The sequence below is a fragment of the Aspergillus eucalypticola genome (genome assembly GCF_003184535.1).
Source record: "Aspergillus eucalypticola CBS 122712 chromosome Unknown BO83scaffold_26, whole genome shotgun sequence".
In the NCBI taxonomy this organism is placed as follows: Eukaryota; Fungi; Ascomycota; class Eurotiomycetes; order Eurotiales; family Aspergillaceae; genus Aspergillus; species Aspergillus eucalypticola.
Window position 1 is genome coordinate 399,513 of NW_020290300.1, and position 21,637 is coordinate 421,149.

At 51.0% G+C, this 21,637-nt stretch overlaps 11 protein-coding genes across 11 annotated transcripts; 7 read left to right on the plus strand and 4 right to left on the minus strand.

The window, feature by feature from the left end:
- Window positions 1–874: 874 nt before the first annotated feature.
- On the minus strand, window positions 875–2,794 carry BO83DRAFT_452902 (sugar transporter; the record flags this gene model as incomplete). Its single annotated transcript, XM_025536877.1, has 5 exons — window positions 875–1,122; window positions 1,197–2,195; window positions 2,247–2,432; window positions 2,485–2,624; window positions 2,671–2,794. The coding sequence occupies 5 exons, from the start codon at window positions 2,792–2,794 to the stop codon at window positions 961–963; spliced, it is 1,611 nt and encodes a 536-aa protein (XP_025384761.1). The 3' UTR covers window positions 875–960.
- Window positions 2,795–3,698: 904 nt separating this feature from the next.
- Window positions 3,699–4,293, plus strand: BO83DRAFT_401823 (gamma-glutamylcyclotransferase family protein; the record flags this gene model as incomplete). Its single annotated transcript, XM_025533486.1, has 2 exons — window positions 3,699–4,169; window positions 4,210–4,293. 2 exons carry the CDS (start codon window positions 3,699–3,701, stop codon window positions 4,291–4,293), a joined length of 555 nt encoding a protein of 184 aa, XP_025384762.1.
- An 88-nt stretch (window positions 4,294–4,381) lies between these two features.
- On the minus strand, window positions 4,382–5,448 carry BO83DRAFT_118390 (glutathione S-transferase family protein). Its single transcript, XM_025525995.1, has one exon. The coding sequence runs from the start codon at window positions 5,231–5,233 to the stop codon at window positions 4,556–4,558; it is 678 nt and encodes a 225-aa protein (XP_025384763.1). The 5' UTR covers window positions 5,234–5,448; the 3' UTR covers window positions 4,382–4,555.
- A 508-nt stretch (window positions 5,449–5,956) lies between these two features.
- BO83DRAFT_440215 (nucleoside-diphosphate-sugar epimerase family protein) lies at window positions 5,957–7,232 on the plus strand. The gene is made up of 2 exons (XM_025536235.1): window positions 5,957–6,469; window positions 6,532–7,232. Exons 1-2 carry the CDS (start codon window positions 6,218–6,220, stop codon window positions 7,180–7,182), a joined length of 903 nt encoding a protein of 300 aa, XP_025384764.1. The 5' UTR covers window positions 5,957–6,217; the 3' UTR covers window positions 7,183–7,232.
- A 9-nt stretch (window positions 7,233–7,241) lies between these two features.
- Window positions 7,242–9,017, minus strand: BO83DRAFT_118488 (aldehyde reductase). Its single transcript, XM_025525996.1, has 4 exons — window positions 8,414–9,017; window positions 7,978–8,346; window positions 7,778–7,915; window positions 7,242–7,713 (listed from the first exon to the last, which is right to left on the minus strand). Exons 1-4 carry the CDS (start codon window positions 8,664–8,666, stop codon window positions 7,406–7,408), a joined length of 1,068 nt encoding a protein of 355 aa, XP_025384765.1. The 5' UTR covers window positions 8,667–9,017; the 3' UTR covers window positions 7,242–7,405.
- Window positions 9,018–9,719: 702 nt separating this feature from the next.
- Window positions 9,720–12,651, plus strand: BO83DRAFT_381352 (C6 transcription factor). Its single transcript, XM_025531969.1, has 7 exons — window positions 9,720–9,960; window positions 10,029–10,302; window positions 10,353–10,447; window positions 10,503–11,083; window positions 11,134–11,253; window positions 11,311–11,595; window positions 11,662–12,651. The coding sequence occupies exons 1-7, from the start codon at window positions 9,737–9,739 to the stop codon at window positions 12,198–12,200; spliced, it is 2,118 nt and encodes a 705-aa protein (XP_025384766.1). The 5' UTR covers window positions 9,720–9,736; the 3' UTR covers window positions 12,201–12,651.
- A 306-nt stretch (window positions 12,652–12,957) lies between these two features.
- Window positions 12,958–15,349, plus strand: BO83DRAFT_344883 (putative MFS multidrug transporter; the record flags this gene model as incomplete). Its single annotated transcript, XM_025528733.1, has 7 exons — window positions 12,958–13,009; window positions 13,072–13,232; window positions 13,297–13,710; window positions 13,764–13,893; window positions 13,962–14,207; window positions 14,299–14,346; window positions 14,399–15,349. The coding sequence occupies 7 exons, from the start codon at window positions 12,958–12,960 to the stop codon at window positions 14,962–14,964; spliced, it is 1,617 nt and encodes a 538-aa protein (XP_025384767.1). The 3' UTR covers window positions 14,965–15,349.
- Window positions 15,350–15,650: 301 nt separating this feature from the next.
- BO83DRAFT_440219 (uncharacterized protein) lies at window positions 15,651–16,510 on the plus strand (the record flags this gene model as incomplete). Its single annotated transcript, XM_025536236.1, has 3 exons — window positions 15,651–15,866; window positions 15,927–16,084; window positions 16,144–16,510. 3 exons carry the CDS (start codon window positions 15,651–15,653, stop codon window positions 16,508–16,510), a joined length of 741 nt encoding a protein of 246 aa, XP_025384768.1.
- A 339-nt stretch (window positions 16,511–16,849) lies between these two features.
- BO83DRAFT_440220 (alkyl/aryl-sulfatase) lies at window positions 16,850–19,070 on the plus strand (the record flags this gene model as incomplete). The annotated part of the gene is made up of 1 exon (XM_025536237.1): window positions 16,850–19,070. One exon carries the CDS (start codon window positions 16,850–16,852, stop codon window positions 18,680–18,682), a length of 1,833 nt encoding a protein of 610 aa, XP_025384769.1. The 3' UTR covers window positions 18,683–19,070.
- A 500-nt stretch (window positions 19,071–19,570) lies between these two features.
- BO83DRAFT_320636 (oleate delta-12 desaturase) lies at window positions 19,571–20,908 on the plus strand (the record flags this gene model as incomplete). The annotated part of the gene is made up of 3 exons (XM_025527814.1): window positions 19,571–19,609; window positions 19,697–20,489; window positions 20,550–20,908. The coding sequence occupies 3 exons, from the start codon at window positions 19,571–19,573 to the stop codon at window positions 20,906–20,908; spliced, it is 1,191 nt and encodes a 396-aa protein (XP_025384770.1).
- A 197-nt stretch (window positions 20,909–21,105) lies between these two features.
- On the minus strand, window positions 21,106–21,438 carry BO83DRAFT_430361 (uncharacterized protein; the record flags this gene model as incomplete). Its single annotated transcript, XM_025535518.1, has 2 exons — window positions 21,106–21,179; window positions 21,225–21,438. The coding sequence occupies 2 exons, from the start codon at window positions 21,436–21,438 to the stop codon at window positions 21,106–21,108; spliced, it is 288 nt and encodes a 95-aa protein (XP_025384771.1).
- Window positions 21,439–21,637: the final 199 nt, after the last annotated feature.

Consider the following 21,637-nt stretch of genomic DNA (forward strand, 5'->3'; position numbering starts at 1 on the left):
GTTCCATTCCCTCTTCCCACTGAGTATTCACTCCTACTAATTGTTTTCAGGTCGACGGAGAGCAAAATGACGGAAACCCTGGGTCGGATGGGAGGGCCGGTCTGTGGTTCTTCTCAGAGGTCTGTGCGAGTTTGTTTTAAGAAAAAGGGAAAAGGAAAAAAAAACGTTGGGTGCATGCATCATGTCCAAAGCTTGACTTTTTTTTTTACCATTCTGCACTCTGGTGGATATAGTGTGATAGGGTAGTTATGATATGATAGATCTTGTCGCTGTATACTAACTTGGGGATAAACCCTTCATGGATGAATTCCTTCCTCCTTCCCACATGGGCTGACACATGGCTGGCAGTGATGTAACCAACCACTCTATTCTTATCGAGTCTGGGTATGTACTTATGGGTATAAATAGTAGTTACTAGAGAGTTAACTACTAGTAACTAGTTAAACTAAATACGAACTCAAGTCCAACTGAGTCAGTGTTCAATTGTTCTTTCCCCCTCCAGCCAAGCTTAATCCACAACTGGCCAATGAAGGCAAAGCCGTTGGTCGCACTGCTCGGCTGGCCTTCCTGGATTGATCCTTTGGGGGTTGAAATCAGAAAGTATCTCGGATTCCTCCACCAATCGCTACTTGTTTCTTTCTGCTTCTTCTTCCCTCTCAGGGTCTGGTCTTGAACTTTCTCGGGGTTGCAATCGCATCGCATGAGTCCTTTTACTACTCCCTCCTGAAGTTTAATATTATCATTATCACACCCGACTATAACACCCGAGTGGCTATGCATTTTTCCCATGATTCGTGTTGCTCCATCGTCTAATCTACTAATCAGAGCTTACTCTTACTGGTACTCTCACAATCACACCACCCACGTGCTTCATGATACATGGAAAAAATAGGATGGGATCAGTTGCACCAACAACCCCCTCCTCCCAACCATCAATCGTATGGTGGCCCAACTTGCTCTTTATGCTTCCTCCACCATCGCCAACTCCGACTTTCCCCGTTCCTGTATCGCTTGCACTTCGATTTCCTCGTCCTCCTCCTTTGCATACGCTACCTGATAAACCGTGTACCACGGCCGTTGGAACAGTCCATCCAGTGCCTCGAGCGATCGGCCCGTCGTGTCCTGTGTGCTGTCAGTTCCCCCATTGTTTGTCTCTCACTACCCTCCACCGTCACCCAAGGAGTTGTTTCACTTACCGGCATCGCCAAAAACACATACACCAGTGAGACAAGGCAGATGCCCGCAAAGAATGCAAAGGCTCCCCATTCCTCCATTACGTCCAGTAAGTCAGGTGTCGCCCGCGTGCACCCAAATGCGAACAGCCAGTGCCCCGCCATCCCCATCGACAAGGCCAGCGATCTGATCCGGATGGGAAAGATCTCCGATCCGATCAGGAAGGGCATCGAGAACCATCCGATCACCCACCCAACCCCGTGCACAAAGATGGCTGCGATCGCTGCTCTCGAGGCATGCGTCGCGCTGGCCGCGTGGAGGATGGTCGTTGTCGACATCTGTCGTGAAATTCCCAGGTAACAAGCAAGATATGCCAGCGTCACGATCTGAAGGGTGATTCCCGCCATAAGAGACCGTCGTCGGCCTACAAAGTCCACCACTACGAGTGAGAAGATCAGCAAGGCGGTAAACTTGACCACGGCATAGAGGGCCGTAGTCAGGGACAAGGCATCCCCGGTCGTCCCCAGATAGCCTAAGATCGTGGGCAAGTACTGCGTGATGGCGTTGCCTCCTGACCATTGCGAAAACAGATGTGCCAGCATCACTAGACAGAACCGACGCCGGTTCTCCACCGGGACAACCGTCTCCTTGATTAGGTGCCATTGTGATGTGCCTGAGGCCGCTTCTCGCTCCTGCAGGATCTGAAATTCCATGACAGCAATCTCTGCAACTACAGTTGGGTGACTCGAGGGCAAATGACGCAGCTTAGCCAGTACCGATACGGCCTGGGTTCGCCTACCCACGTACAGCAGCCACCGCGGAGATTCTTCACAGACCAAGAGTCCCAGGCCCCAGACTGCGGCAGGGACCAGTTGGATCAAGGTTGGGAACATCCACTGCATATCTGTTCCATCGTAGTTCTTGGTAATACCATAGTTGATGAAGAACCCAAAAACAACCCCCAATTGCTGACATGCGGCAAATTGGACTGCGAGCAGCCCGCGGATGGTCTTAGGGGCAACCTGCAATACAGTCAGTCTGTTCCAGTCCCCTTTCAAGGATCATTTGCGTACCTCGGAGATATACATCGGAGGGGTCACAGTCAAGCCGCCCACCCCAAGACCCGCGATCAGTCTCGATGCGTATAGTCCGGACAGGTTCCCATTACAGAGACCCTGTCCCAATACTCCAGAGATATATACTAGGGTCGACAGTCGCATCGTCCACCGCCGCCCAATTCGGTCATTGAAGGGTAAACACTACAGTAGCTGTCAGCCCGACATATATTCATTTCCTGAGTAGCTAGCTTACTAGCAGACAGCCCAGAGTCATTCCAGCCGTGAACATTGACACAATCCAACCCTTAGTATTGGCATATTCGTCGGGGGATTGCTGGCCGAGTCCGAATTTGATCCGAAACCGAGATTGCACGACCAGCGATGCGATGTTCGCTGCGAAGATCAGCACCCTGCATGACATATGATCTTCACTCTCTACCTTCATCGAACCCCCTACTGATTCCAGACAGTGCGAAAATGGCAATGTTCATCAACAAGTACCAGTTGAAGACCCCCCGGGGGGAGTCCCGGATGGCCTGTCGGGTGTCCGCAACGAGCCCCATGGTTGGATTCAATTCCTCCCATGAGGGGCCCCATTAGTGGTCTTATATACCCAACCGAAGCCACTCAATAGGGCCGTGTCTGCGGCAAAATCGCGCAGGGCCGTAGTGTGGCGGAAAATATCTCATGACCCCTCCAGCAACGATTCGAAGTAAGGAGCACTCCCTCGCGGAGGCCATCGTGCGTTTGGTATGTGCTATAGCCGAGTTTACCAGAGTCTAGACGGCACTGGGCTGGTTTGACAGGTTCTTATCGGCGAACAAGATCGGGACTCCGCATTCCATGGGTGCCTTGTGCGACCTGGAAATGCACCCTAGGGGATATAATAGTTGATACAGCATGGTGTTGCATTGCAAGTTCGAGTCCGAGTTGCATCCTGAGCCAGTCCAACTGGAAACCACAGCCTCTTACAGGCTTTTTCCAGTGCTGTTGTTGCGTTATATGCTGAAAAACCCTGTCCTCCCTGCCGCGGACGCAAGGGTCAGAAGTGCTTGGTGTAGAAGTGGAGTGCCAACCGGGTTTATCAAGGTCACAAATCTGGCTACCACTAACTATCGGCCGGTAACAGCCGATAACAGCCTCCATGACTGGGATGTTTGAAGCTTGATTTCTCGTCTACTGTAACAGATGTGCTGCATGAACATCCCTTCCCACCTGATACCTCGGCTAAAAGAGAACATTTAACACAGACATTCCAGGTACATTCGAATGTCCATAGCGTAACGACCGTCTCTGTTGATGTAATTGATCTGCAATTGCATGGCACGTTGAAATTCCGTGATCGACCGGTAGTCTATTCTTAGCCGTCGGCGCTTACCCACGCCTCCCCGGTTGTCGATCCATCGTCAATCCCTCAACCCTCTTCTACCTCTGTCTACACACCCCTTAGTCTATAATCTCACCACCATGTCCCCTCCAGTCACCAAAACTGCTCCTCCACCTCCACCTCCACCCCCATCAGACCCCCGTACGAAAGTATCCCCAGTCATACGAAATCTCCGAACCGTCCCGCCCCGCTCCCTGACAGTCCCTCAACCACCTCCCCCACCCACAACAAAAGCCCCAACAGGTCCATACTTTCTCTACGGCACGCTGATGGATCCTTCCATGCTACAAGACATTCTATCCCTGGACATAGATCAAGAGATAGATCTACGACCTGCGTATGTAACAGGCTACGCCTGTAAACTGTGGGGACAGTACCCGGCCATAATACCGGCTATTACTTCTTCCTCGGCAGTCAAAGGTGTTGTGTATCGTGTGGCATCTGTGGAGGACGGGGTAAAGTTAGCGAATTATGAGACGGGATGGTATCGTGCTGAGTCTTGTGAGGTTGTGTATACGGATGGGAAAGAACCTGGGAGGGAGAATGGACACGTATTTGTGTTTGTTGGGGATGGGGGGGGAATTGAGTGAGGGGGTGTTCGATCTTAGGGTTTGGTTGAGGAGGATGGGGAGGAGGCGGGCGTTGGAGAGGTTGGATAGACTGGATAGGAAGTGAGTCCGTTGTTGTCTATGCCTGATATCCTCACGAGAGATATAGTATCTGAAGCAGTGTCGATCGCAGTATCTGATGGCGACTAGTCGAAACTGCACTTGCACACGCCGTCCTCCTGATACCAAGGTATTCAAGCTAGACTTTATAGAGAATTTGTGCCCTTTCATGAAGGTAAGTACTTTACATATTCCTGATAGCGAGTATCTCGACATACGAAATCAGATTCTAGTTTACACTTCAGTTATATACACTATTTAATTGCACATCACAGCAGCGCCTTAGCAGGCGCAGCCGCCGCCAAAAAAGGCACCAGATCAGGATCACCCTTCTCCATAGCCCTCTTGTACGCCGGACGCTGTCCGATACGCTCCAGATAGCGCACAATATGAGGATACTCCTCAAGGCTGTAGGGAATGAACAGCCGCAGCGTCGTCAAGTGGAAGACAGACACGCAGTCTGCCGCGGTGAACTCCTCTCCAGCCAAGTATGTGTTCTTGGCTAGTTGCTGCTCCATCGCCTCACAGGTGGCTTTCACCTGTGATTCAGACCTCTTGTAGGCAAAGTCCTCTTCGGATGGGGTACCGCGCATCCGACTGAACAGCATCCCCATGAAGGATGGCATGGTCGAACCCTGTGCCCGGTGCAGCCAGAAGACGTAGTCTGCGTACTTGGGGTGGTCTGGGGATAGAACTAGACGGCCCTTGCCGTATTTGGTCAGGATGTATTCGAAGATGGCCATGGACTCGCCTAAGGCGACGCCGTTGTCTTCAATGATGGGGGCAGTGCCGGACCAGTGGAGCTTGCGGTACTCATCTGGGGCCACGAGAGTGGGCGGTTGGCGGTTGTAGCATTTCAGAGTGTAGGGAATCTCGAGCTCCTCGCAGAGCCAGGTGATTCTCTCGGATTGAGAGAGGCGGAGGTGATGGATTGTGAGGCCGGACATGGTTGGAATGGTGGTGTTTATGCGCTAGAGTTTGGATAGATAGTGGCCGGGATACCGAAGGCTGGGAATCCGGGAATGGGTTCCATGGGTATTTATGTATAACATGGGGACTCTCGTTGATCGGAAGCCGGATGTTCTTGATTAGTGTTAAGCTCCGGTCGGATTGCCTGTTGCCGAATATCAGGCCAGAGTCATGAGACAAAAGTGGATCCCACTGGATGATTGAGGATTTATGCATAAAGCAAGTTCCCCATCTTTATGCTGTCTCTTTATCACCGGGGTAGTAATCCCGGATCATCATTGATCAATGTAGCTTGCTTGATAGATGATTGTAGATGCCCCATTATCAAGTCATTACCTAGGAACTCATCATCCTCTCCATGTTCTATGCGAGTTGTTAGCCCACTTCGGTCTCCGTGGGGTGGGTGGACGGGCAGCACAGGAGCATACTCGGGTGGTCTGTACTCTGAGCAGAGTGAAGCTGAAGATTAGGTAGTTAATGAAATAGACATTCCTCGGCTATTCTACCCTGAGCTTTTCTGATAAGAGGCATGGGGAAAGTTGGTGACTTCATCAGATGCCATGGGTGCATGAAGAGCAAAAGGAATAAGCATCGGGCTTGATCTCAAGGCCGATCGGGTGGCGCTTTAGTCATCTCGGGACTGGGAGCCACTCCGATCGAGGAACTCTTCTTGAGACAACCAATTGATCACAGAACTGATCTGTCAATCTTTGAGATTGATGAGACCGAAACCCGAGAGGCTGACTTAATCGTCTTAGATGATGTTGATGATTATGTGAAGATGGTTGTGGAAGACATATCGAGTCACATCATGTTGTCCTACCTCAGTATATATATCATGATAAGAGCAGTACCAAGTTCAACATCAGTTCATCATCACCATCATCCAACATCGTCTTGACAATACTTAGTACTATTTTCACTAGAGTTACACGCATCGACTACTCCACACATCCACCATCATGACCGCGGTTCTGATAACAGGCGCCACCGGCAAACAGGGAGGCTCTCTCATCCGAAACCTCATCTCCCGAAAATCTCCCTTGGAGATCTTAGCCGTCACGCGAGACTCTTCTTCCGCTTCGGCTCAACGGTTGAAACAGCTGTCTTCCAATATCAAACTAGTAGAAGGAAACTTGGACAACCCAGCAGAAATCTTTCGCAATGCACGCGCCCAGACATCGTCTCCGATTTGGGGTGTCTTTAGTGTTCAGGTAGGTTTTCTCCGCTCATTCAATCTTCATCCCAGCAATGAGATACTAACAGTACCTGCTAGGTGGCCATCGGCAGCAACGTCGATGAGGAAGCACAAGGAAAGAAACTGATCGATGAGGCCCTCCAGCAAAAAGTCAAGTACTTCGTCTACAGCTCCGTGGATCGTGGCGGGGAACGTTCCTGGAACAACCCGACCGATGTTCCTCACTTTCTGAGGAAGCATCACATCGAGCATCATCTGGTGGACAAAGCTAAGGGAACCGATATGGACTGGGTTATTCTGCGCCCCGTGGCCTTCATGGATAACATGGTCCCTGGTTTCCTGGGTAAGGTCTTTGCGACGTCCTGGAAAATGGCACTGAAGGGGAATCCTCTTCAGGTGGTTGCTGTCAGCGACATTGGTCACTTTGGCGCAGAAGCATTTCTTAACCCGGATGAGTACAAGGGTCGGGCGATCTCGCTGGCGGGAGATGATTTGACCTTCGATCAGATGGCACAGGTATTTCAGCAGAAGACCGGTCAGCGGATACCCATGACATTCCAGTTCGTGTGTTCCTTGCTGTTGGCCGCTATCAAGGATATGGGATATATGTACAGATGGTTTCATGACGAAGGTTACCAGGTTAACGTTGGCGAGCTGAGGAAGAAGCACCCGGGATTGAAGGACTTTGGGGATTGGCTTGAACAGGAGAGTGATTTTGTCAAGCGATAGATCATGCTGGTGCCTGGACTTGGTTTTACGGAATATGTTAATGTTTAATGTCGTTTGTGCTTAATTGTGCTCTTGATTGAGCAATCTAATAAAGTCCATTGTTCAATATAGTTGCTTCCCCATGGGTACAAATAGGCTCAATGACACACTAAATGTGTATGTAAGTGTGAGTACCAGATTGGAGCTTCAGAGTTCGACGATTAACCCTGCCAAGAAGTAACCCTCAAACCAGACCATATGCATTAGCCACAACAATCTCCTTGAGACTACTCCATCCCGGCTTGCCCATCTCTTTAAGTAGATCTTCCGACCGCTTCGAAGGCTTAACATCCAATAGATCCGCGTCCTTATCCCGAGCAGGCAGATCTGTCGGCAGCTCGCGGTTCGGAAATATATCGCGATAGATGGTAGCTAAGTCGTTCCAGAAGAATGGCCAGCCATACGCGAACAGGCGTTCGTTTTGGACCGTGGGATTGATCAAAGCTGCGACATGCAGAAGTGCGGCGTCTTGAATGTCCACACAGTACCCTCCTTCAGCGTGAATTAGCTTCCATTGCTCGTAACGGTTGGGGCGACGGATGCGGTTCATACGTACCATTTGGGAGATTGGCCTTCACGTGTTCGGAAACTGAGGCCCAGTCATTTTTGATGATGGCTGCTGGCCATGACAGAGTGGAAGGAAACCCTTGATTTTGTGGGTCGAGAGAGGCACCATAGCACAACGAGGGTAGAACTGGACATGATGGTTTAGATTATTGGAACATATTCTGAGAGTGGAAGGAGAGACGTGCTTACCAGTATTTGCCACGAACCTGGGCTTGTGCTCTCTCACCCATTCCCAGATTCCTTGCTCCCCCAAGGCCTTGCTTGCGCTGTAGACGTCAAATCCTCTTCTCCATTCGGCAGGAGACCCCGTTTTGGCTCGCTGAATGGCAGTTTCGTTCCAAGTCTCCGAGGTGATCACTGTCTTGCCATCCAGATCATCCAAGCCCATTGTATTAGCCGCTTGGCAGGAGGAGGTGTAGACAAAGCGCTTGACACTGGGCTCAGCCGCCGCGGAGGCAAGGATATTATAATCCAGCTGTTTGATGGATTCGAATACCTCGTCCGGACTATCGTTTGAACCGGCAAAGATGGTTACTACATGTGCCACTCCCGAGACACCTTTGCATTGTACAGTTGAGCACCTAACTAGTGGGGTATTGTAGTGGATGATGTAGTGTGTACGAACCTTTCATAGCTTCGCCAAAAGCGCCCGGACGCTGTATGTCTTGGATTTGGACCAGCTCAAAGCTGTCTTTCCCATACTTGTCACGGAAAAGATCTCCGAGCCATTGGTGCCTCTGCGCATTCCGCACGGTTCCCCTAACACGATACCCGCGACTAAGCAGCCGATCGGCCACATTGGATCCGACCAAGCTATTGGCCCCAGTAACCAGGACCCATGATCCGTGAGGGATAGCTGATGTTTCAGAGATGGTCATGGTAGGGATGATGCTTTTGCAACGGTGTCACGATGGACGACTGCATGCCCACAGCGATCAGAGAAAGTCTCACTGTTAAAAGTATCTCAGATGCCACGTAGTGCGGTGGAATAAGGTCCACCCAGTGATTCAAATCAAAACTCACTACTGCATTGGTGTAGAAGTAGTGCAGCAGTGATGGCCCCACTGATAGCCACGAACGCAAACCTTCATTTCATGTCTGCCTGTCTTATGGAGCCCGCTTTGCCATTTCTAGGGATTGGCAAGGGTCGGAGACGGGAAGCACTCGATTGTACCCACCAGTCCTCGGAGGAGGGAAGTGTTTAGTCGAAAAGTTACATGAGGAGAGTGAGACCGTGGACACTAGCGTTATTGGGGACCTCAAATGTAGGGTAAGCCTCGGATGATCGTGTGGATTTCGATGCCCGCTCTCTCTTGACTTCTAAGCACCACCAGCATCACCAACATGTCTATTCGAAAATATTAGCTTAAGGGGGTTGACTCGGGAGACACTGCCGTGAGTGGATGTTGCTTTCGGGAAACCGACAATTTGCTTTGGAAATCAAGTGTTGTGCCTGCTTGCTTCGATCCCAGCTGAGGCAACCCAATCACTAAGACCCTGTGAAAGTCGTTCCTTGCGGGCATATACCGAGATGCCCTTCTTGCTCCATGCAGTCAAGGTTTCGGTGAAAATGGCGGCAGCAAAGTTTATTTTGCATGGCGGATAATATCAACAACTCATCTAAGATTAGACGAAACGTCCCGCAAATATCCCGTATTTATCTAGTTAGTCCATGCTCTAGTAGTTCATCGAGATGTTCTGTGCTTATCCAGTAGCCTGTTGATGACCTGTTGATGACTGCGAGGGGGGGAGGACAGGCAACAGGGATGAATGAGTCAAGCGGGCTAAGAAGCCGCTAGTGACTTAGTAACTGTTAACTAGTGACCACTCATCGATCAAGTAACGAAGTACTAGAAAGTGACTCTGAAATTGACCCTCACTCTTCCCCGCAAAAGCAATTTCATTGCTCCCCTTCCCCAAATCCACCCTCCCTCAAGGCCCATCCACCATGTCCGAATCGGTCCCGGAACTACGCTTCCGATCGGGAAATGTCCCAACGCGCTATTTCAAGGCATGTCGCTGGTGTCGCAAGCAAAAAATGCGCTGTGATGCCCGAAATCAGGTCCCTTGCGCCCGTTGTCGTGCCGTGGGCCGGGATTGCATCCTCGATCCGGTCGAGAGCGCAAGGCGACAGAGTGCCCGGCGGTCATCCCCGGCTACTCGTCCTATTAGGTGAGAGGAATATACCTCTCTTAAAGCATCTTCAGAATGAAACCGAACTAATATATAGCTTGAAACAGGCGCCAACAGGCAAGGTCTCCCTGGACCGAACCACACGGCTTCGGGAGTCCTTCTCCCAGAGAACAGGATTACTCTACATCGACTACAGTACAAGATGTGCCAATCAACGCCTCGCTCGATTCGCTGCCAGAGTCTACTGCCGCAGCTGATTTGAGTTCACCTGGAACAGCAGAGCGACATGCACCGGAGCCCCAACAGTTGAGTCCTAATGACATGATCGCCCCGGTTTCCGTGATGCACTCCATGTCGGTCAATCTACTGGGATCAAGCAGCGTGAGTAGTTGGGAAGTCGTCATCGACTGCATCTTGTTGACGGTTCGCAGATCTTCATGGACAGTTCCAGCAAAGCGGATCCTAAGAGCGATATTATCGCCCGTGGGATCATCAGTGAAGAGCGTGCACGGGTGATGTATGACCGGTATGGTAGTTTACTGAATCGGGCATCTACTGGACCAATGCTAACAGACTGTCAGCTTCATGGGTGGCAGTAAGAACTTTCTGGCACTGTTTGATCCCATTCGGGACACATTCGATTCGGTCCGCTCTCGCTCCCTCTTCTGCTTCTCAGTCATCATCTACCTCGCTAGTCGGGCCGTGATGGACTTGCGGAGTGATACCCATCTTCAACGTGTTCTTCAAGACGAAGCGCAGAGACTGGCCGAGGATAGTTTTTTTGAGCGCCCCACCAAAGTTGAAACCGTACAAGGCATGATCTTGCTGGCTGCCTATTCTGAAAAGACGTGGTTTTCAACCGCACTCATCTTGCGGACCGCCCTCGATTCCGGGCTAGAGAAATCTCTAGATGCCTTACTGTCTCAGGAAGACGTACCACGCAGTTCTTTATCAGCTTCCATGGAAGACCGTAAGCTTGTGTGGCAGACCAGGACTTGGCTAATCAGCTTCACACTAGAACTAGACGTGGCATCCGGAACAGGCCGCAAGTCACGGATTGATGCAGTGGACACGATGAAATTGCGCAAGTTCCTGGAGTATCCGCTATCCTTACCCTGTGATATGCGCACCATTTCCATTATAGAAATCCACCAGCTCCGAAGTACTACTATCCCCCCCCGAAAGACTGAATACCTGCTGATCAGAGTCCAGGCCAATCGCGCATGTCCATCGAGAACGCCAAGACCGTTGATGAAATTTTATTGGTTGAGCTGCCTGCAGTCATGACAAGACTGCAAAATTGGTGGAACACATGGGATGAAATCCATGGCAGTAAGTGCTCAGATGCAAGAAGGCCGTCAATTAGTGACCAATAGTAATGGATTGTAGACAACGCCTTTCATGCTGGTGCCTTCCAGCGCTGTAGTCTGAAGTTGATGTTGAACTACGCCCGGATCTTCGTCCTATGCGCCTCCTTGGCCCGGATTCAGAAACTCCAATCCGGTGCTGCTGATCCCAACTCGGAGACAATAGGCGACAAGGATGTCTCACATTTGTGGCGCGCTCTCGCTACGACCATCATGGATCAATTGGAGTGCTTCATCCAAGAAAGCGCCTACCGCTGCCAGCTCACGTGGGCTCCTACCTACCCAGCCCTGACGCTCGCCTTCGTCAGTAAGTAGCAGGAGACTTTGAATGTAGAAGCACGCTTTTTGTCGATAGCTCAGCTAACATGATCAGCAACATTCGCTCTCCGGATTGCTCGATGGCGTCCAGACTTGATCGATCAGGATCTCCTCCTTGAAAGGGCCCAGCTGATCTGTGATTTTCTCAAGCAGCCGCCCTATCCGGACATTCACCGTACCGTGTCCATCTTCGTCAACTACGGTCGCGCCCTAGTCGCTAGCCAACGAGGACATGCGGACTACTGTGCAGAAGTGATAAAGCCCTCAGAACAAGACAATGGGCAGTTCTCATTAGGTAGAGGGACATATGGGGTCCCGGTGGATGTGTCAACTTCTTCCGGGATGGCATCCGAACAGGTGAACTACCCGGCAGGCGCAATGACCCCTCAGGCCGACAAGGATAGTGGTGCCGCTGGTGTACCCAATGCTGAAAGAACTGCGCCTGGCAGACAGCTCCCTGCCAGACTGCCGGGGCCAATGGAAGCTCCCAATTGGTCGATGTGTAACCCCATTGCCGATTCATTTGGCTTGTTCGAAGAGGAGCAGAACGACATCTTTGATTTCTTACCAATGATGCCGTCAATTCCCCAGTAGTCCAGTGGTGTAGCACTGGTTGGCTACCAATGGAAGAACTATATCCTTCATTCATGACGGACGTGTCCCCCTCAATAGACGTGTAAGCTGGGTACGCCATCAGGAATTCGACACATTCGGGGTCGAACCATGGACTACACGAGGCGATCAACTAGGTATGCTCGTTGACGCTAAAGGTAGAAAGATAGCTCGAAAATGCGGTAAGGAACTTCCAGGGGAATATGTGCGGTGCTTGCGTTGCCGAACCCAACCTGCCGTTATCCACCCAGCAGGAAAATTGGCGCATAGCATGCCGCTTGCTGATCAATCCTGGATGGGAAAAGCTGGATCTGATCCACCGAGCTTGGGCAGACTCGCCAAGGACAGACTTCTGCTTTCAATGACAGATGGTGTGGCCTTGAAAGCCAGTTTTTGAACCCGGCTCCTGATCGGCGCCGTCGCCGGGATGCTCTGTGGCCCCGGTGCCGGACCGGCCCCGATGCTGCAGTTGCAGAAGATGGAGATCCAACATCGCTCATTGGGCCACGAGGATGTATTGACGGTCCAGATTGTAGTGGACTCTTGTCTGCGAAAGGCCCTTCAGATAACTGACTAGACTAGTCAATCATTGGGAAATTTCAGTGACTCATTTCCTACTATGAGGGCTCTATAAGGGTTTAAAGTCCGCGCGTCTCGTCAACGATTGAAGGAGACGCCGGGAAGTTCAATTTGAAAGGGGGTTCAATCTGCTGTGATACACGACGCGCAAGCCTCAGCCATGGCTACAGAACGCTGTTTCACTGCCCCCATCGGAGAGATCGACCATTCCGGTATGACCTCATCGTTGCCTGTCCCTTGCATTGCTAACCCTATTTCCCTATCCCCTGAAAAGATCCGAATTGGGACCGGAGGAAAGATGCCATCCCATCCACCATCGTGATAGGGAAAATGTGGGCAGACAGTGAAGGATACAGACTCACCCGCTTGACGGAAGATCAAGTCCTTGTGGACTTTGATCATGATTCTGCGAGAAATCCAGTCAATTGGACTCATGTGAGTGATCAAATCTACGGGTTATGGATGCTCAAGCTGACAGCAAGCCATCTGCGACAATCAGGGAAAGAAAATGTTCACCGTTCTCACAGCGCTCTTCCTAGTGCTCAACTCCGGAATATCGTCCTCTTTACCCAGCAATGTCGTTCCAGCGATGATGCGCGAATTCAATGTTACAGGTGACCTGCAGAAGGTTCTCCCCACCGCCGTCTTTCTTATTGGATATGTCGTGGGTCCCTTGTTTTTCAGTCCACTGAGCGAGACAATTGGGAGGAGACCTGTTCTACTTGGTAGCTTCACCGTGTTTCTTTTGGGCACGATAGCGTGTACCTTTGCCCCAAACTGGCCAGCAATATTGGTGTTTCGGTTTATATGCGGAGCCATGGGGGCCGCTCCTCAAACCGTAGTAGGTGGAGTCTACGCTGATATGTTTGAGACTCCACGTGCTCGGGGCCGAGTCATGGCATTTTATATGGCGGTAGGCTGTCCTCAATAGTGAATATGTGGGAAAGACCTCTAACTATCACTTAGGCGGCGAGTTTTGGTCCGATTGTTGGTCCCATTATTTCTGGGTGCAGCGCGCAGTACGGCTGGCGATGGACATTCCGCATCGACCTCATCCTTGTCGGCTGTAGCTGGCTTAGTTCGCTTTTCCTGCCAGGTGCGTGAGGCATACAGCGCTGACATCTACTCTGCTGATGCTCGCAAGAAAGCTAACATCCAAGCCAGAGACATTCAGTCGGGTTATTGTGAAAAAGCGTGTCGCAATACTAAACAAGCAGTCATCCACCCATAGTTATGTCTCCCAGCGGGAGCTCCAGAGCACCGCAATTCAATGCAGCTTGAAAGAGACCTTGACGAGACCCATCACCATGATGTTCACTGAGCCAATTATTCTGTTCAGCGGAATATATCTAGCTTTTGCTTACGGGCTTATTTTCTTTTGCTTCCAAGCATACCCTATCATCTTTGAAGGTACTTCACCCATTCATCTTCTCTCCGTTAAGTGATTGGATCGACGAACGTTTGCTTGGCGTGTGGCAGTTTGCTGACCTGAGCAACTCAGGGACCTATGGGTTTGATGTGAAGCAAACATCGCTGTGCTATTTACCCAGTAAGTGCCTTCTCGAAAATGAATCATTGCTACCACCTACTAAACCTGCTAGTTGGAATTGGCGCGGCATCTTCTGGCTTTGTCTCACTTTACTACGATGTCATCTATGAGCGAGCCAAAGCACAAGGGAAAAGATGGACGACCATTCCGGAGCTACAGCGACTCCCGGTAGCCTGCATTGGCGGACCTTGTCTTACCATTAGCCTCTTTTGGCTAGGATGGACCGCCAATCCGCAGATCTACTGGTTGGTGCCGGTGCTCTCGGGCCTATTTTTTGGCTTCGGATACCAGATAATCTTCATTTCGCTGTTGACCTACGTCACAGATGCGTACAAGATCTATTCCGCCAGCGCCCTAGCAGCATCTGTAATCACGCGGAGTATTCTGGGTGCCGTCTTCCCCCTGGCAGCTGATCCAATGTATTCGGCCCTTGGAGTCGGATGGGGAACATCGGTCCTGGGCTTTGCAAGCCTGGCTTGCATTCCCATTCCGGTGGCCTTCCTCTATGCTGGAGAGTGGATTCGCAAGAGAAGCACATTCTGCCAGCAGCTGCTGAAAGATGAAAGTGCCACAGAAGATAATCACGCCACACGCCCTGTGACTCCGGAAGCCGTTTGAATTCTTCGTGTCACCCACGAAGGTTTCAGTCTCTTGTTCTCCGTCCATCAATGGTGGAATGTTTATCCCTCATATATCCGAAAAAGCTTGTTGTGTTTTCAGATTCCAAGACTTCACGCAAGACAGCCCACGTCTAATGACTACGTTCCTCGACATGACTGACAAGGAGCGTTCTTTACCTACGACAGTACTCATTTTCTTCTTCTTCTTTTCTTTCTCGAACAGGATATTTAATTTTACCATTCATACTGACGACAGTCTGCCTTGCACAAATGTTTCACAGCAACCGTTGGGGTTGCGCCAAGGGTGCATGGAAGTTTTGGTTACGGTTAATGAATTTCGGTAGCATAAAATTTACGGCCTAATATGACAGATAGACCTAGATCACCTAATGCATATTCAGTTAGTCTTACTGCACGCAGTTTCCAATATGTATGCTTTCTGTTGATTGTTGCCCACCGGTGGCAGTAATAAGTTGACCGACATGGCTCGGAGCTCATTCATGTAGAACCACCGGGCGTTTCACAGTGTCATGTCAGTGTCACCTATTCGATTGTCACTGAAAAGTTCCACAAATATGGAACCACGTGAGTGTTTGTATCCGAAATTGCGAATTAATTTTCATGAGGGTGTCTTCATGTCGCCTTTCTTCCTCATTTTCTCCTCCTCCCCCCCCCCCCCCTACAATGCCCGCACTCCTTTATCACTCCTTCTTATCATTTGAAAAACGTCCCGATCCAGCGTCTAGGACTTACCACGTCGTCGAGATCGGCCAAGAGACTTGCAACTCCCTCATTACATATTTGGCTACAATGGTGTGCGCCCGAGAGTGGGCAATGGCCACGGACATCGGATCTCAGCTATTAGACAATGATGACAAGATCGTCTCCATGACGGAAGATGTAGGGTCTATAAGCATCCAAGGAACAATGTTTAAAGACACAGCTAACTGATATGCGTAGGATGCGGTCGAAATATCCTACAGGATTGATTGTGACGACAGCACTCAAATGCCGACGTGCGATGCGGGCGAGAGAATAACTGTTGTTGATGATGGACCACAGACCACTGGTATCCCAGATGGCTTGATAATTGTTGACGGAGACGAGCTTATATATTCGTAAGTGCCTGCCTCTGTATTTGTTCTCTGTACTTGCCCTCTGTATCTAACTGCTGGAGGCCCGTAACTACTAGTCCCCATATGATGACACAAACCTTTGGGGAGGAACACGACACAGTATCCACAGATACCACACCTGAACCATCCCAAACCGAGATCACCATGCCATGGAGTAGCTCCAGTCTAGCTGCCTCTACATACACGGTGAGTCCAACAACAACCGGATCGGTCAGTGACACTTCAAGTGTAGGGTCTAGTGTTGGGAGTATTCAAGGCAGCATGAGCCTTATGACTACTCAGAGTCGGGCATCCAGTGCCTCGACCAGTTCGTCGGTACACAGCACTGGAGCAGCACCGATAGCGACGGGAGAAGTGGCCATGATGGCTGGTGGTGCTGCAATGGCGTTGCTGGTAGCTGTGTTGTAAGGAGGTACTTTGTGGGGTTGTGATACTGCTACTACTCGCTTTGAGGCATAATTTGTTATGAGAGCACAAATCTGTATCACAAAGATGTCTTGCGGTGGGGACAACTGCCGACCAATTAATAATAATGCATACCCTTGACTCTCTGGCTCCGCCCTCATCCTTATGCTAAGATCGTAAACTGACTCTACGATGCAATTTTGACGCACTGCTGATCTTTAACGCCGATTGCCGATCGCGCAATCGGCAATAGCACCCCGCAGCATCACGGCCACCCTCTATAAGTGATGCCCAACCTACTACCGACTACTGTACTCCCCGTTCACATGTCACATACTAATCATGACAACCGCACAGCTACAACCGAGCTTCTCCGATCGCACTGATTTCGACAACGCCTCTCGAGGCTTGATCGGCTCCCTCGAACCCGGCATCATCCGAGCAGCCGATGGTCGACCCGTCTACAACAATGACGCCTACCACTTCCTGCAAGAGTCAGAATGCCCGGCTACCGCAAACCCAAAGCTTTGGAGGCAGGGTCAATTAGCATCCATGCAGGGACTGTTCGAAGTCACCCCTGGGATCTATCAAATCCGCGGCCTAGACCTCGCCAACATGACCGTGGTCGAAGGCACCGAGGGAGTTATCGTCATCGATCCTCTAACTTCCGTGGAATGCGCTGCTGCTGCTCTAGCCCTGTATAGGAAACACCGTGGCGATAGACCTGTCACTGGGGTGATCTACTCTCATTCCCATATAGATCACTTTGGCGGAGCGCAGGGCGTGCTCCCTGCCGCTGACGCACTAAGTGCGAGTCCCATCCCGATCGTCGCACCGGAGGGATTTGTAGAAGAAGCTCTAAGTGAGAACATGTACGTCGGTCCGGCCATGCGTCGTCGCGCCCAATACATGTACGGAGCTCAGCTACCCAAGGCTGCCGACGGGCAAATTGGCTGCGGCATTGGCATGACCGTGTCGTTGGGAACAAACTCGTTTGTGCCTCCAAACACGATCGTCACTTCGACTGGCGAAGAACGTATAATAGATGGCGTACGGATACAATTCCAACTCGTGCCCGAGACGGAGGCGCCCGCGGAGATGAACTTTTTCCTTCCCGATCACGGCGCGCTGTACATTGCCGAGTGTGCAACACACAGCTTGCATAATATCATCACGCTGCGCGGGGCTCTGGTGCGCGATGCGAAAGCCTGGGCGCGGTATTTGGATGAGTCGCTGGTCCTGTTCGGCCAGCAGTCGAAGGTGTTATTTGCGGGCCATAACTGGCCAACCTGGGGCACCACACAGATCGAGCAGTTGCTGTCCGAACAACGAGATCTGTATGCCTATCTACATGACCAGACCGTGCGGATGATGAATCAGGGTCTCACTGGAATTGAGATCGCCGAGACCCTGACCCTCCCGCCGGCGCTGCAGACTGCTTGGCATGCTCAGGGCTTCTACGGATCAGTCAGTCACAATGTCAAGGGAATCTACCAGCGCTACATGGGATGGTTCGATGGGAACCCAGCACATCTATGGGAATATCCACCCGCTGAGAACGCAAAGAGGTACATTGCCTGTATGGGCGGGATTGATGAAGTGCTCCGAAAGGCAGAAGGGTTCGCGCAAGACGGGGATCTCCGTTTTGCCGCGACATTGCTGGGACATGCAGTTACATTTGATGCCAAGCATGAACAGGCCCGACGCACGCTGGCATCGGTGTTCGAACAGTTAGGGTTCGGAGCGGAGAACGCGACCTGGCGGAATTTCTACCTCTCCGCGGCGCGCGATTTGCGCGGGGAGCACCAGCAGCCAAATGCAAATAAACTACTGTCGAGGACCCAGAGTCGCCAATTGAACCCGCGCCAGTCGGTGGAGCAGTGGTTAACTTTGTTGTCTGTCCGGCTGAATGGGCCAGCCGCGGCGAGCGAGGCATTTACCCTCGATGTGCATGTGACAGATGAGAAGCAGTGGTGGAGACTGATGGTTAGCAACGGTGTCTTAACCAGCAGAAAATCCTCCGATCGGGGGGCTATTCAAGGCGAGACGAGTTTTACAATGTCTCTGACGAAGCAGCGATTGTGCGAAATCCTGAGCGGCAATGCTGATCTTGGCGACATCGAACAGGAGGGCGATGAAGCATGGCTCCACCGATTTCTGTCTTTGACAGCGTGATCCGGCAGTTAAGCCGCCCGACCTGTCTATAAGAATGCTATTGGATAAATCATCATCCAGGTTAAAACGCCTGCTAAACAGCGTTGCTAATTGTGGTGGACCAATTGTTCGAGTTTCACCATCCCGTGTCTGAGAAAGCCCTAAGCAAGTCGTCGCAAGCGAAGGGAGAAAAAACTGCGCCGCTAAGAGTCGCGAGGCGAAAACGTTGAGAAGGTGGAAAGCGTTGAAGTTTAAATTTGTTCCAGAACAGACTAAGCGCCGAACCATCGGCCGAAGAAACGAAACTAGACTTTAGTCGGCAAGGGATCAACCCGTGGGGATTGACGGTGCATCTGCATCTTGCAGGTGTCAGGGAGTTCAAGTCGCCCGGGGATCTTGCAACGGCGAGGATGATTATCTTGATCGTAGAGGCTGATAATCAATGCTCATTAATCACTTTTCCTCGACTTTTCCAAATTCTTCAGCTAATGTGTTCCACCACCAGGCAAATGCTGTGTTTGGTTGTATTTGTTGGGAATTCCCCCCACTGCAAACGGGCGGATCCGTGGAAACTGGCCTCGACTTTGTCCGTTTTCCGCACGCCGCTAGCCCCCCTTGTCTAACGCTGATCCTTTGAGTTCAGATTAGCTGGACTTGTCGCAGAGAAAAGTAGTTTGTGATAATGGGAAAGAGGTTAATGCCAATAGCGTGGCTACCATGGGTCCATCTTTACGAAATCAAAAGACTTCAGGAACTGCGTTCCCCTGATTGGACAATGGCTGCGTAAGTCAGGAGAAGACCCTTTTTGTCTTTCACAAGGAAAATTTAGATCCCCAATCGTACAAGAGTCGCAGTGTCTGACGCTGCTTCTTTGTTTGTTTCCTCCCTCTCCGTGCGACTCTTTGAATCATGGCTGAACTTCGTAAAGTGCCTGCCAGCCAGGCGGCGGTATGTCTATCCCTTTCTTCAGCACACCCCTTTGGAAAGCCCTAATTGGCTAACAGCTCTTTTTTTTTTTTTACTTGACAGCAGCAGCAGCAGCAGCCCATTCACAATGACGACAATGTTCCCAGTCTGAAGACCCTGAAGGACGCCATTCCTGAAGAATGCTTCGACTCCTCCGTCGTCACCTCCCTCCTCTATCTCGCCCGCGACATCCTCTACTGCGCTATCCTCGCCTACGGCGCCTTCCACATCCACCTCCTCCCCTCACTGCCACTGCGCGCCCTCGCCTGGGCCGTCTACGGCTTCTTCCAGGGCTGTGTCGGCACCGGAATATGGATTCTGGCTCATGAATGCGGTCATGGTGCCTTCTCCAAGCACCAGACCTTCAACGACATTGTCGGATGGGCTGCCCACTCCTTCCTGATGGTCCCCTACTTCTCCTGGAAGATCACCCATGCGCGCCACCACCGCTACACCGGCCACATGGAGAAGGACACGGTCTTTGTCCCCTGGACCGACGACGAGCTGGCCAAGAAGAAGAACGTCCGCATCGAGCAGCTCAAGCATCTGACCGAAGAAACTCCCATCGTCTCCTTCCTGCAACTCATCGGCCACCAGCTCTTCGGATGGCAGCTGTACCTCTTCCTGAATGTCACCGCCGGTCCCAAGAGTCTTCCTGAAAATCGTCCGATCCGTGGCGTGGCCAGCCACTTCAACCCCTTCGGCGACCTTTTTACTAGGTCGCAGTATCTCAGCATTGCCTTGACTGATTTGGGTCTGCTTATCATGGGTTCGATTCTGTACTACGCCTCGACACAGATTGGCGCATGGAATGTAGCCCTTTTGTACTTTGTTCCCTATTTGTGGGTGCATCACTGGCTGAGTACGTCTCCCCCCTTCCCTCCAGAGATCGATAAAGAGGGAAAGCTAACACATAAAACAGTCGCAATCACCTACCTCCAGCACACTCACCCCGCTGTCCCCCACTACTCCGCAGAATCGTGGACCTACACCAAGGGTGCCCTTGCCACCATTGACCGGAGCATCGGCTTCATCGGCCGCCACTTCTTCCACGAAATCATCGACTACCATGTCGTGCACCACCTGTTCAGCCGTATCCCCTTCTACAAGGCCGAGGAGGCTACCCGTGCTATCCAGCCGCTCTTGGGGGCTAACTACCACGAGGAGAAGGAGAGCAGCTTCTTGTACTCGCTCATGACTACGTTCCGCAAGTGCATCTACGTTTCAGATGGCAAGAAGAACGGCGTGTTGCATTTTGTCCTTCCCGAGGAGGCAAAATAGGGATGCATGAATCATCTGGGTGAATGATTGTTGCGGTGTTTAAGAGTGTGGATTTCTAGTTACATAGAGTACGATATGCATATAGACAGTTGATAGACTTTGATAAGCGATCACAATGTATGATAGACACAAGACTACTGTTGATATTCTTTCTCCGATAGATGGACTAAATTCAAGTCAAATATCTGACCTCACGCTCAGCGACGCAAAACATCCATGATCTTGGAGCCTAAGCTCTGTTTTGCTTCTCTTTCCTTCTCTTCGGCTTTTTCTGCGAACATTAGCATAGTCAGACCACTTTGAAATAGATACTTACTTTCGTAATAGTCAAGGTAGCTTTCCATATCCGAATTCAGTTCCTCGATGAGCCTAGCTTGGAAAAGCTGCACCTCTTGTCCTTCGGGACCTACGAGGATGGCCTTATACCAGTCGGCTCCATCGTCCAGGTCATTACAGGCCCTGATTGCCAGGCCATGATTCCAAGCCATCGCCCAAACTTTCGCCGAGAAGCTCGGTGGGGCGCCAGGCATGTTGACGGAAGCTGTCAATGTGTTAGCTGAGGAAATTGAGGGACATGTCAGTGAGATTGGGAACTTACCTATGCAGCAGAGTATAAAGAAGAAGGATAAGAAGGGTTGCGTCGAGGAATATGAACTGAGAGTGAAATCGATATACGAAATAAGTGTTGTGTTCCACTTAGGATAATGATATATTTGGGAGAGCTTATAT

Coding starts and splice junctions, on each gene's coding strand:
- BO83DRAFT_440215 (XM_025536235.1), top strand. CDS start 6,218: ATGACCGCGGTTCTGATAACAGGCGCCACCGGCAAACAGGGAGGCTCT. Junction 6,470..6,531: donor GGGGTGTCTTTAGTGTTCAG/GTAGGTTTTCTC, acceptor AGTACCTGCTAG/GTGGCCATCGGCAGCAACGT.
- BO83DRAFT_381352 (XM_025531969.1), top strand. CDS start 9,737: ATGTCCGAATCGGTCCCGGAACTACGCTTCCGATCGGGAAATGTCCCA. Junction 10,448..10,502: donor GCACGGGTGATGTATGACCG/GTATGGTAGTTT, acceptor ACAGACTGTCAG/CTTCATGGGTGGCAGTAAGA. Junction 11,254..11,310: donor ATGGGATGAAATCCATGGCA/GTAAGTGCTCAG, acceptor AATGGATTGTAG/ACAACGCCTTTCATGCTGGT.
- BO83DRAFT_118488 (XM_025525996.1), bottom strand. CDS start 8,666: ATGACCATCTCTGAAACATCAGCTATCCCTCACGGATCATGGGTCCTG. Junction 8,347..8,413: donor TTTTGGCGAAGCTATGAAAG/GTTCGTACACAC, acceptor TACAATGCAAAG/GTGTCTCGGGAGTGGCACAT. Junction 7,916..7,977: donor CAGGTTCGTGGCAAATACTG/GTAAGCACGTCT, acceptor CATCATGTCCAG/TTCTACCCTCGTTGTGCTAT.
- BO83DRAFT_118390 (XM_025525995.1), bottom strand. CDS start 5,233: ATGTCCGGCCTCACAATCCATCACCTCCGCCTCTCTCAATCCGAGAGA.